The following is a 14,098-nucleotide window of genomic DNA, read 5'->3' as shown; positions in this document are numbered from 1 at the left end:
AGGGATTGCAGATTCAATGAAGATCACAAGTTTGAAAATTTGGTGATTTATAACTCGGAATATTCACACTCAATAATAACGTGTCTTTATAGTTGACTGGGACGACAAAGGCTCAAGAGTGTGGGATCCAGCTCTTAACGAAAGTAATCTTCAAAGATCTTTCAATAGAATCACTTCGAAAATACACCATTACCCTTTTCTTATTTTCGTCTTGATTTAGAAGACGCTTCACTCTTTTGAAATTTCCCTAAATCAAGAAACCCTTTATTTTTTTAACTTCAATCTTCTGAACTCAACATCACTACTAATTCGCATCTGTTTTGTTGTAATCTCCACTATTTAATCGAACTATACATATATGGTTAAAAAATATTTAGTTAAGTCTAAAGATATAATATTTTGAAAAAATAATGTTCGTAGATAAAAAAAAATTATTATCATCCCTATTGATCGAGCCTATATTAGTTAGTAAGGATACTCCTTTGAAGCAAACTTACTCTGAGATCATATTGGCTTTAATCTGTGAGGGAAGAGGGACATTATAGTATATATAGCTTAAGGGTCTACTGTGCTGGTTAAAAAGTTTAAGCCAATGCTTTAGCATTTACTAGAGAATAAGTATGAGTCTTCACTATAAAGGAGAAATATGAAAACTTTATATAATATAAGGTTTCGGAATTTTTGCAGCACTAAAGGAAAGGATATAATATTTGTTATACTAAATTATATTTTCCAATAATTAGAAAAAAAAAAAGAAAGAAAAAAGGCAATTGCTGTGAAATTAACAATCACTTGAGCCCTTCGCGCTCAATTTTCGGAGAAGTCTATGTTACAGCTCCTAACAGTGGCCAATGGGGAACTTCCACGGGTGCTAGAGGACAAAGAAAGAGGTCCCAATGCAAGGTGATGGAAATGGGAAAGTTCGAAGCTGTTACTTGCAGCTTCTGCACCTTAGCCATGCCCTCAATATTCTGTCCTTTTAGTTTGACTGAGATGACAAAGACTCGAGTTTGTGGTCCACCGCGTATTGAAATATCTTCTAAAATGTCTTGAAATTAATTATTTTTCTCCTTATATTTTAAAATAAGAGATTTTTTACTTTTCTCTATTAAAATTATTATATATTACTTACTACCTTACAAATTTCATTATATCTAAAAATCCTCCTAATAACAAAAATTAAAAGAAAAAGTTGAGCATATAAAATATACATTTATTATAAGAAAAAATTTAAAAATAACAAAAAATATAAGAAAAATATTTTTATTTTCAATTTTTTATTCACACCAAAATATATTTTTTTAATTTTTAGTACTTCAATTTTTATTTCAATTTTCATTGATATGATTTAATTAATTTATAATAAATATGAATAAAAATATACTTACAAACAAGGATGATACTGTAAAATTATGCTGCCAAGAAAGTTATTAGTTGTTATAAAAATAATCAAGAGTTAATGATATATATTAATTTTGAGTAGATGGGAGACTGACATTCTCTATTTATCTCTTTAAAAATTTATTATAAGTTTCTTGAAGTTACAATATTAAACAATATAATACATTTTTTGGAGGGCAAATCAATCTGTTGTGTGGAAAGAAAAAGGAAAATTTGAAAAATTAATGAACTATAGCACTAATTTTGAAATAAAAACTTTGATAATTCAATTTTTTAAAAATATATGAGAGAAAAGAAGTTGTTAATTTCATCAAACAAGTTGCTCACTATTAGGTAGCACTGTTGTAATTATTCGTTATAGTTGTCATAGAAAGCTTGAAGGGTCACAAGTTTGAAAATGCGGATAGGATTTTTTTTGATTATGTGCATTCCCAGAGAACAACGGGATGGGAATGCAGATTCAAATGGGAATCTAGATGAAGTTAAATTAATGTTAATCTTTTATTGTTTTTCAAATGAGAATACAGATTCAATAAGGATCACGAGTTTGAAAATTTGGTGATCAATTGTGTCCTTTCACGCTCAAAATTAATTTGTCTTTATAGCTGACTGACTGAGACGACGAAGACTCAAGTGTGGGATCCAGCTCTTAACGAAAGTAATCTTTAAAGTTCTCTCAACAGATTCATTTTGAAAGTATAACCTTACCCTTTCCTTATTTCGTCTTTTGATCTCGAAGACACTTCGCTCTTTCGAATTTTCTCTAGATAAAGAAACCCTTTGTTAACTTCAATCTTCTGAACTCAACAACTCTACAAATCCACATCTGTTCATTTGTTGTAATCTCCACTATTTAAAATAGGTCAAACAACCTATACATATATGGTTAAAAAATGCTAAGTCAAGTCTTAAAATATTTTGAAAAATAGTGTTTGTGGATACAAAATTTATTTCCATACCTACAGCCGATAATATACTTCGCATGATGAATTCGATCGAGCCTATATTAGTTAGTTATGATGCTCCTTTGATATCAAATAATGCGAAGTAATGGTACTCACTCACTCTGAATTCAAATTGGTTTAATTATCATTAATTTTATTATCTTGTATCATCATCATCAACATTTATAAGAATAATAACTATAATAATATTTTAATTGAGAACAAAAGTGAAATTATGAAATTTCGGTGAGGTGCAATTGAGAGTTTAAATAATGGTACAATTGAGAGTTTAAATAATGAGAACTTGATTCCCAACACTCCTCATGAAAAATAAAGTTCTTTTTTTTTATTTCAAAAATATGTAGGCTTCATATATTTTATTTTCATTTTAGTAAATAAAGAGTATCAATCATTCTTATTCTGAATTTTGATTTTTCAATATGAGGAGCAATCTATTAATTTTAATGAAGAAAAACTAACAATTCTTTTATAGTTTTGGTGGGTTTTATAATTCAATTTTTTTTTTTTAAATGTGAGAGAAGATGCCGTTAATTTCACGAAACAAGTTGCTCACTAGTCACTACAAGGGAGATTGTTGTCATTATTAATTATAGCTATCTTGGAAAGCAAGTTGAAGGGTATTGCAAGTTTGAAAATGCCGACAGCACTTGCAAGTTGAAGCCGCGTAACTCTATCAACTGTTGAAGGAACAACACTTTGTTTCATTATTTGTACTTTTTTAAAAAATTTTAAAAGGGAATGCAGATTCAATAAGGATGACAAGTTTGAAAATTGGGTGATCAATAATTCTGTTCACATTCAATAATGATTTGTTTTGATAGTTGACTAGGACGACAAAGGCTCAAGAGTGTGGGATTCATCTCTTAACACGGAAGTAATCTGAGGTGCGCGTTTGGATTGGGTTAAATTTTTTTTTTTTTAAGTTTTGGCTTTTAAAAATTATATATATATATAAACTCACACACACCATGTTACCTCCCAGCTCCCTCTTCTCCCTTCTCACACCCTCGGTCGACGGTCTCACTCAGCCCCACACGGTCACGCTTTGCCGACGCTGTAGCTTCCCACCGATCAAGGTTTGACACTTAGTTTACACTGATATTTGGATTTTGTAGTGGGTTTATTGCTGACTTGCTCCTGGGTGTTGTTATTAATTAAATTGGGTATTTTTAATTAATTAATTAATAATTGTTCAATTATTTGGAGTGTGTTTGTTGTTGTTGACTGATAATTAAACAATTAGAGGCTGTTCGTGACAAATTGGAGATGATTTGTTGCTGTTAACTGATAATTGAACAATTGGAGATTGTTATGATTAAATTAGATTGGGTTTGTTGCTGTTGACTGATAATTAAACAATTGGAGACTGTTATTAATTAAATTGGAGAGGATTTTTGTTGTTATTATAAATTAAATTGGAGATTGTTAATTAATTAATTAATTAAATAATTTGTGTGTTTTTTTAAATTTAGAATATGGCAATATGTTGAATTGCTGATTCATAGTTGTTGGTATTATTATTATTATTGTTGTTGTTGTTATTATTGCTATTGTTATTGTTGAAATGTTGTAAAGGATGGTTTGTAGTTGATATTTGTTGTTAAGGATGTTTGGAATTGAGATTTTTAGATTTTAAGTGGTTGTTGGTAGAATTTTTGGATTAAATAGTTCCAACCCGTTTTAAACCGAACTAACCCAAAATTTTAGATTGAATTATTCTAACCCAAATTAACCCGAATCGAAATTTTAACATGAATTATCAACCCAGTCCGATCCGAATTATGAACCCGAACTGAATTAAATTTGGTTCGGTTTAGTTTGGATTGGCGTTTTCAACCCGATTGAGTTTAATTCTCAAACCCGATTGGGTTAAAACCCAAACCGAAATTTGAACAACCCGAACCAAAACCCGACTTGCCCACCCCTACTTCAAAGATCTCTTAATAGAATCACTTTGAAAATACACCCTTACCCTTTCCTTATTTTCGTCTTCCGATTTCGAGGACGCTTCACTCATTTGAAATTTCTCTAGATCAAGAAACCCTTAATTTTTTTAACTTCAAGCTTCTGAACTCAACATCACTACTAATTCACATATGTTTGTTTGTAATCTCCACTATTTAAAAGAGATCAAACAAACTATATCTACATAGTTAAAAAATATTTAGTTAAGTCTTAAGATATAATATTTTGAAAAACAGCGTTTGTAGATAAAAAAAAAAATTATTATCATGCCTATTGATGGAGCCTATATTAGTTAGTAATGATACTCCTTTGATCACAAATGATGCGAAGTCATGGTATCAACTCACTCTGAGATCAGATTGGTTTACTCTGTGAGAGAAGAGGGACATTATAGTATATATAGCTTAAGGGTCTACTATGCTGGTTAAAAAATTTAAGCCAATACTTTAGCATTTATTAGATAAGAAGTATGAGTCTTCACTATAAAGGAGAAATATGGAAACATAATATAATATAAGGTTTCGTAATTTTTGTTTTTGAAACTATAAGGTTTCGTAATTTTGTAGCAATAAAGTATAGGATATAATATTTGTTATACTAAGTTATTATTTCCCTATAACTTAAAGATTATTTTAATTTAAAGTTTTGACTTAAAATTTTCACAAAAATTTATAATCATTGATCTTTAAATTCAATAAAAGAATACACTGATGAGTTGGCAACTTGAAAAATAAAAGAATAATAACTCTAATTTAAAAGATGATAAGGCAAGTAACGGTAAAAGTTCTGTTTTTTTTTTTTTTAATTTAACTTCAAAATATACCATATCTACTTTGTTTACCATCACAAGTAATCGCATACATTAACAAATAATCACAATTTATTTTTTGAATAAATAAACAAAAGAGTTGATGGCAGATGCTGAATAACATGACCCACAAATAAACAACATTTTTTGGACAAGATTAGTTCCAAAAGACATGACCCACAAATAAACAGTAAAAGAAGCCACAAACAATAATTCAGCGAAAGTTCAATTATTCCTTGACATCAATTTTTAACATCAGTCTTTCTTTGCATTCATTCATTTTCAATCAACAACCGCTTTCCTTACTTCCGTCTGTCGATCACAAACACACTTTGCTTCTGTTTATTGTGTTCATTGTTGTTCTGTTATTCAGCATCTGCCATCAACTCTTTGGAATTTTCCATCTTCTGATCTCAACAATAATACTTGGCCTCTGTTTGTTGTAATCTTAAGTCTTGTTATTTGGTTTTCCTCTGTTCTCTATCTAGTTGTGTCTAGCTGTGCCGCTGTCTCTGTTTTATTCTCCATCCACTCTTTGTATTTTTTTCCTTTTTATTTTGTTCCATCTTGTTGTGGTCACTTGTTGAATTGTTTTTCCAAAATTCAGAAAAAGAGAGATAGAGAGACAAGGACAAAGGACTGAAGATGGCTGAAATCATTCTTACTATTGCTTTAGAAGTTGCAAAGTGCTTGGCTCCTCACGCATATCGCCAAATTAGCTATTTGCGTGAGAGTAAGTACACGAGCAACTTACAGAATCTCAACACTGAAGTTGTGAAACTAAAGTCTGAGAGGGTGAATACAGAGCACCAGGTTGATGAGGCTAAAAGAAAAGGAGAAGAGATTGAAGAGAACGTTGAGAATTGGCTTGCAACGGCCAACAGTGTCATTGAAGAGGCAGATAAATTTACAGAAGATGAAGCCACTGCAAATAAGCGTTGTTTCAAGGGGTTATGTCCTAATTTGAAGACCCGCCCTCGACTTAGCAAGGAAGCAGAGAGGCAGAAGGAGGCTGTTGTCAAAGTCCTGGACGCTAGACCAGTTAATAGTATTTCCTACAGCATCATTCCGGAGGATACCTTGCTTATGCCTAACAAAGACTTCGAGGCCTTTGAATCAAGAACGTCCATTCTGAATGAAATAATTGATGCATTAAAAAATCCCAATGTCAACATGCTTTTGATTTATGGAATGGGCGGAATCGGAAAGACGACGCTAGCTAAAGAAGTTGCTAGAAAAGCAGAGAGTGACAAGCTTTTCGATCAGGTGGTTTTTTCTGAGGTGTCTGAGAGTCGAGACGTAAGAAAGCTTCAAGGAGAAATCGCGGATAAACTAGGTCTAAAATTTGATGAGGAGAGTGAATCGGGTAGGGCAAGAAGACTCTATGATCGACTGAAGAAAGAGAAGAGGATCCTTGTAATCTTGGATAATATTTGGGAAAATCTTGATTTGTTGGATGTCGGAATTCCTCACGGAGATGATCACATGGGATGTAAAGTGCTGTTCACGGCAAGGAGTGAAGAAGTATTGTCTGGAGAGATGGAGTCTCGAAAAAATTTCCCAGTTGGATTTTTAAAAGAAGATGAAGCTTGGAGTCTATTCACGAAGATGGCAGGTGATTATGTTGAAGATAATGAATTGAAAGAGGTAGCAAGGGATGTGGCAAAGGAATGTGCAGGTCTACCAGTTTCCATTGTGACGGTTGCAAGGGCATTAAGGAGCAAGAGCATACGTGAATGGAAGGATGCATTGGAACAGCTAAGAAGGCCTTCTTCATCGAATTTTAAGGATGTACAGCCAGCCGCATTTAAAGCTATCGAGTTGAGCTACAATAAACTAGGAAGGGATGATCTCAAGAACATCTTTTTGCTAATAGGATATACAGCCATAGCATCTATTGATGACTTGTTAATGTGTGGTATGGGATTGGGTTTATTTCAAGGTGTGAATAAGATTGAAGTAGCACGAAATCGAGTACATACATTGGTGCGCACACTCAAAGCTTCTTGTATGTTGCTTGACCATATAAGCCAGAAGAAAGAGTTGTTTTCTATGCATGATGTAGTTCGCGATGTCGCCGTATCAATTGCATCTACTGAACGAAATGTGTTTACTGCTACAAATGAGCAGGTTGATGGTTGCAGGGAATGGTCAGATGGAAGTGCAATAAAGCATTGCACTTCAATCGTCTTACATGGTATCAAGAATAATTTGCTTCCTGAAGTACTGGAATGTCCTCAGCTCGAACTTCTTTTTATACGTGCTGATCGTTGGGAATTTTCATCATTAACAATTCCAAACAACTTTTTCGAGAGGATGATGCAGGTCAGAGTTGTCAACTTGACTGGCATGTTTCTACGGTCACTGCCTTCATCACTTGGTCTCCTGTCAAACCTTCGAACACTGAGTTTGTGCGGCTTCATCTTGCCCGATATAAGTGTTGTAGGAGGCTTGAAGAAACTAGAAATCCTTTGCTTAAGAGGTTCTTATATTAAGAAGTTGCCGGTAGAAGTAGGTGAATTGACTTGGCTAAAGTTGCTTGATTTGAGGGATTGTTGCTATCTAGAAGTTATTCCACCAAATATACTGTCAAAATTATCACATTTAGAAGAACTATATATAGATCAAAGCTTTCGTTACTGGGAGATGGAGGTGGGAGGGGTTAAGAATGCAAGCCTTGAGGAGTTGAAGCATTTGCCCAACTTGACCTCTTTGGAATTACACGTCTATGACGTCAGCACTCTGCCCAGAGGCCTGCTCTTGGAGAAGCTGGAAAGGTACAGCATACGCATTGGAGATGATGAGGAGAGCAACGGCAGTTGGTGTCGTGAATTCAGTCTCGACCTCAATGACAAGATTTGCTTGAAGGATTCGCTGATCGTGCAACTGCAGAGAATTGAAGACCTTGAATTACGTGGATTGCAAGAGCAAGATGTCGATTATATTCGTAATGAATTAGTCAAAGTGGGCTCTTCCCATCTCAAGCGTCTCCGTATGAGGGGTTTAGACCCCGCCCTCAGTTCGGCAGAGTCAGAGGTATGATCATTCCTAATTTAAATAATTGGTATGAGAGGGTTCTTTTCACCTGGGATTCTAATATCGTTTTGTCAATTTATACATTAGACTAAAGCTAGAAATTTCTAGTGCATCACAGTAATTAATTTTGAAAAGTCTTCAAACATTATATTATTCTCATTTTCAAAGCAACCAATTTTGGAAAAAAAATCTTTAATGTTTGCAATTTAATTAATATTTTAATCTTTTAGCTTCAGAATCTTACCATTTTAATTTAAAGAAAAAACCATAATTGCCCTTATATTGCACGAGCTTCGTGCTTTGTAATATCCTTCTTCTCTTTTCTCTCTCAAAAAAAAAAAAAAGTGAAGTTAACTGTCTTACATATTTTCAGTCCCCCTACAACCACCCAAGTTTGAATCATGGGAGAGTAAGGGACTAAAAAAATGAATTTGGGCTTTGTACGCTGTTTTACCTTTAAAAAAAAATATAAAGAGAACATTCATTATTTATCAAAATTAAATCCATAATTGCAAATCTAATTTTTCATATTTAATTTTTATTTTTAAATTAACTATATTAAATTTTTATTTAAAAAATCTTAATCATGGAATCCGAAATATCAAATTTAGATTTTGTGCTAAGTTTATTATACTAATTTTTAGAGATCTTGTATCTATGCATTAAGATTGTGCTCACAATTAAGTTTACACTCAATGTCAACAGAGACAACAGGAATCAGCTAATGATTTGCAGTCACATGAAATCATTTTGGAGGACAATATCCAAATTTCTAATACGCTTTTCACTGGGAAGGTCAGTTATTAATACGTCAATGGTCTCATTAATTCTCTATAATTTTTGTTTCTTTTCTTTGTTATATTCTTCTTTGGTCGCAAATATGGCAAAGAGTGATTAATAATTATATTTCACAATGATTCTAAATTTTTCATCCGTAGTATAGTAGGGTGTAACAAATTCATTCTTAGAGAAAGAAAATGTTCTTGACACAATAAGTGAATTAATAATAATTATTATTATAAACTTCATGTTATGGAATACTAAATATGTTGTAATCACTGAATATATTATATATTATATATATATATATAGACTAATAAGTTGATTGAAATTATGGTTAGTCATTTTCTTTAATATACGTCATTAGAATACATATAAATTATATTAGCCGCCGTCTAAATCTATACTTAATATGTTGTTCACTTTATAATATAAATTTTTTAAAAGATCTCAGTGAGGGATGCTCTAAGATAATGTGTCCACTCCTGCTCCTGCATGAGCGGAAATCACGTTGATTCTCTAGCATATGAGGAAATCATGATGATCTGCCAAACGTGATATCTGCTGATTGATTGTTGATGAGACTCTTCTCGCCTAATTTCTTAGAATTATATGTCAACCCGTGGCAATTAATGATAATTACTATTTGCAAGGGGAAATTATGTGATTTCCTTTGAAAATATTCCAAATTTTTATATAATCGAGGTGCCAGTAGTTAAATCCCAAGGAACTGCTCCCGCTGGATAGTAGGTCCTATTGCGAATCAACCAAAATTTAATATTACAAAATTCGTTACAATCAAAGAATATTTGCAATATGAATTATATTAGCCGCCGTCTAAATCTATACATTTAGTAAGGAATAATTTGGAAAACTTGATTAACGGTTGTTTGTATGAAAAACTGAAAAGAACTATAACCAGAGAAAGAGTAATTTTATTGATTTGTCCATCAACAGAAATCATTGTTGCTTGTAATTAACGAGTTAATTTTTTGATCGAGCAGGTTCGGTTACCAGAGTTAGAGAAGTTGCATTTGCTTTCAATAAATGTTGAAAGGATTTGGCAAAACCAAGTTGCAGTCATGTCTTGTGGTATTCAGAATTTAACGCGCTTGACCCTGTCCTGCTGTATGAATTTAAGATGTCTATTTTCATCTTCTACCGTTAGTAGCTTTGTTCAACTCCAATGCATTGAGATAGTCGGATGTCCTGTCTTGGAAGAGTTAATAGTTATGGACAACCAAGAAGAAAGGAAGAAAAATATTGTAATGTTTCCTCAGTTGCAATATCTGAAGATGTCTGATCTTGAAAAGTTCACAAGCTTCTGCACTGGAGATCTTGATATTCTTGAATTTCCATCCTTGAAAGAATTACGGATATCTAAATGTCCTGAATTCATGGTGAGAACTACTAGTATCTTCACGGAAAGGGTAGGTACAAGAATTTTATAATCAATTTTTCAATTCTTATGTATGCACTGTGAGAGTTTATATCATAGAGTTTAGAGTTATATTGCCTTTGCCTTCATCGCTTGGTTTCTTACTAAAACTCAAATTGTCAGCAACGTAACTCTCTTACGGATTAGTGTATAGTATTCATTCATAATTATTCTAGATGTTAGGCATACTATTATTACTATTTTTTTTAAAGGTTAAGATTTATTGAATAAAATATATTGTATAAATTAGTGGTAACTTATATTTCTTATCAATTGATTCATCTTGTATTTCTTTTTTTTCTTTTTTTTGGGGTTGTGATCGATCTCCCAGGTATTCCCTAATTTGGAAAAGTTGAAAGTTGATGCAAAGCACGTAGTGACAAATAAATATCACTTGGGTGATGAGCGGACGATTTTATCACTTGGTGACTTCCTCCAGAGACTTCACACAATGAAAGTCCTCCAAATAGGAGGATATAGTGCCTCGTTGCCGTATGAGAAGGTTGAAAATGGGATGTGGGTAGAAATAAGAGAAGCATTTCATCTGGAGCACATTTTGATAAGGGAGTCCTCTGTTACGAACAACTTGGTTATTCTACGTGTAAAGGGGTGTGACCATTTAGTCAATCTAGTGCCACCGTCGACATCCTTTCAGAATCTTACAAATATGGTGGTATCGCGTTGCAACAACTTGAAAATCGTATTAACATCCTTAATTGCAAAGACTCTGGTGCGACTTAGATATATGAAGATAAAATCATGCGATAGGATAACAGAAATAGTACAGGGGGATGATGTTGTAGCAAAAGATGAGGTTATTACTTTCAGAGAATTGAAGGAGTTGAAGCTTGTAGACTTAGAACGCCTGACAAGCTTCTGCTCTGGCAATTGTGCTTTCAAGTTCCCATCTTTAGAAAGATTAGTGGTGGATGATTGCCCCGATATGAAGATTTTCTCTGAAGGAAAATTAAGTACACCCAAATTACACAAAGTGGAGCGGCATGGTGAAGCATGTTGGGCTTGGAAGGACGACCTTAACACAACCATACAAAAGGTACATATTTCTCAACAATAAGCTTTTTCCCTCTCTTGCTTTTTCTCCACCTTCACTCTCACTCTAAATCCCTAACTTAATTTCCTCCTCCTGCTCCTGCTCCTAAAATAAGTTGGTGAGTTTACCTGGGATGCTTGCTGGGGTTTGGTCAGATGACAGTGGCTTGCAGCTGGAAGCAACTACTTGGTTCCGAAAACTGCTCCTACCACCAAGTGAGAAAGTCATACAATCTGGCGTTGTCGCGCGCTTTGTTGAGTTTCTTACTAGGGAAGACAATCCGCAGCTTCAGTTGGAAGCTGCTCGGGCTCTTACAAACATTGCTTCTGAGAATACTAATGTGGTGATCGACGGCGGTGCTGTTCCAATATTTGTGAAGCTACTTTCTTCTCCAAGTGATGATGTCCGAGAGAAGGCTGTTTGGGCACTGGGAAATATTGCTCGTAGCTCACCTAGAGACCGTGATCTTGTGCTCAGTGAAAAAGCTTTGATTCCGTTGCTGGCACAGTTAAATAAGCATGCTAAGCCTTCAATGCTAAGAAATGCCACAAAGACATTGTCTCGTTTTTGCCAGGGCAAGCCAGAGCCACCATTTGATCAGGTGAGGCCAGCTCTTCCTGCGCTTGCACAACTTGTTCATTCAAATGACAACGATGTCTTGAGATATGCCTGCGAGGCACTATCCTGTCTATCTGATGGTACGAATGACAAAATTCAAGCTGTGATCGAGGCAGATGTCTGTCCACGACTTGTTAAGCTCCTTCTTCATCCATTACCCTTCCCCTTCGGGCTCACTCCTCCCCTGTGGACTGTCAGATATATTGTGAAGGGAGATGGTTTCCTGACTCAGTGTACAGGCATTGCGAAAGAGGCATGCAGGACTATTTCAAATATTACAGCTGGTAACAGGGAACAGATTCAGGTGGTAATTGATGCTGGCGTAATTGGTCCCCTTGTCGATCTGCTTCAAAATGCTGAATTTTTTACAAAGAAGGAGGCCGCTCGGGCAATTTCAAATGCCATCTCAGGTGGTACTCATGAGCAAATCAAGTACCTCGTGAGAAAGGGGTGTATAAAACCATTGTGTGATCTCCTTCTATACGCTGATCCAGAGATCGTCACTATTTGCTTAAAAGGATTAGAGAACATTTTGAAGGTCGGGGAAGCTGAAATGAATACGGGTACCGCCAATAGATATTTTAATCATTATGCACGGTTGGTGGAGGCGGCTGAGGGATTCAAAAAGATTGAAGATCTCAAAAGACATGACAGCAATGGGATCTGTGAGAAGGCAGTAAAGATTCTCGAGATATACTGGTCTTGCGGTGTGATTGGAAGAGGACGATGATACAGAGGAGGAAGATGCACAAGGTAGTGACAACTAGTATTAATTATTAACAAAGGTCTATTATTATTATTATTTTTTCTCGAATCGGCTTTCAGACAAACAACACTCATCTTGTTTCTTTCATTTTATGATTTCAGGTTTAATGGTGGAAGATTCATCATGCATGTTTGTGTGCGCCTCTCGTGTTAAATGTATTCTGGATTGCTGCTGTGTTTGGACACAGTCAATGATGAAACTCGTCATTAGATGAACTTTAATCATTCTAATCATGCAATTTTTTTTTTTTTAATGAAGATGGTTGAGTATTGTAGTATATAGTAATAAAATTCATTGAAGCGTTATATTCAACATAAATATCATTGTACAATACTAGAAATTCATCGTCCACGATAACTATACTACTACAACAGTGAAAGGAATCGCAGTATTTTTCTTTTAAAAAAAATAATTTTTATTAGTTATTCGTGAAAACCAATAGTTTTACAATATTTAGTGATAAATTATAATGGGTGACGTTGCTGGTGTTAAATAGAGGATTGTATAAGAATTATTAAGATTAATTATACATGTGCCCTAACAAAGTGTTTGTGTATTTAATGCTTAATTTGGGTACATATGAAAATTTATGTAAACATAAATGATACCGTATATAAATAGAAAGCAAAAAAACTGTTCAAACAAGTATAAAGTTTTTCAAAGCACTGGATTATATATATATATATATATATATATATATAACAAATTTATATTATATTGACGTACACAATATAATACGAGTCAAATTTTGAAAATCTTAATTCACTTATAACTTTTTTTAATTTGGTATGTACATAAAGATTTTTATTATAAAACCAACCGTTAATTTGCAATTGTGAACCATGGATCTCATTCAATTATTATATATAAATTTTTTTATTACGATTCGTCAATTTTAAAATGAATATGTATGTATCAAATACTATTAGACGAAAGCATGCACGAACCACAAGGTGCACCCAACCCATGTAAATTTTTGTTTTGTTACGGATTTTAAAATTTTACACTTAAATCAAAACAAAGAAGAAAACAAATTCCGAGAAAAACTTATCACATGTTTTCCAAAAACTTTCACTTGTAGTTTGTAATGATATTAGTTTAAGGATGGCACATTGTTTCATTATCACAGGCATTTTGTGCCATTGTTTTTTTTTTTTTTTAAACCACCAGAGTGGTGGGGTTAGACGGAACCCTTACCTATAATATAAATCTGAAAATGAATTAGATACAAAGGAGGGGATATAAGCCAAAACCTCCTAGAGAAAATGAG

General features: G+C 33.7%; 2 protein-coding genes across 2 annotated transcripts in view; both read left to right on the top strand.

Annotated features, from left to right (window-relative positions):
- The window catches only part of LOC18040758 (probable disease resistance protein At4g27220), a 28,031-nt gene extending 15,062 nt beyond the window's left edge, over positions 1-12,969 (top strand). The window contains exons 5-7 of the mRNA XM_006432937.2: positions 10,947-11,447; positions 11,560-12,815; positions 12,930-12,969. Of these exons, the coding sequence (XP_006433000.2) occupies positions 10,947-11,447; positions 11,560-12,792 (1,734 nt within the window). The 3' untranslated portion in view covers positions 12,793-12,815; positions 12,930-12,969. The remainder of the gene's footprint in view (positions 1-10,946; positions 11,448-11,559; positions 12,816-12,929) is intronic.
- Positions 3,357-8,282, top strand: LOC18040756 (disease resistance protein At4g27190). Its single transcript, XM_006432935.2, has 2 exons — positions 3,357-3,442; positions 5,747-8,282. Exon 2 carries the CDS (start codon positions 5,785-5,787, stop codon positions 8,179-8,181), a length of 2,397 nt encoding a protein of 798 aa, XP_006432998.1. The 5' UTR covers positions 3,357-3,442; positions 5,747-5,784; the 3' UTR covers positions 8,182-8,282.
- Positions 12,970-14,098: the final 1,129 nt, after the last annotated feature.

Source organism: Citrus clementina, unplaced genomic scaffold (genome assembly GCF_000493195.1).
Source record: "Citrus clementina cultivar Clemenules unplaced genomic scaffold, Citrus_clementina_v1.0 scaffold_5, whole genome shotgun sequence".
In the NCBI taxonomy this organism is placed as follows: domain Eukaryota; kingdom Viridiplantae; phylum Streptophyta; class Magnoliopsida; order Sapindales; family Rutaceae; genus Citrus; species Citrus x clementina.
Note: the sequence above shows the minus strand (reverse complement) of the source record. Positions and strands in the feature narration are given on the sequence as shown.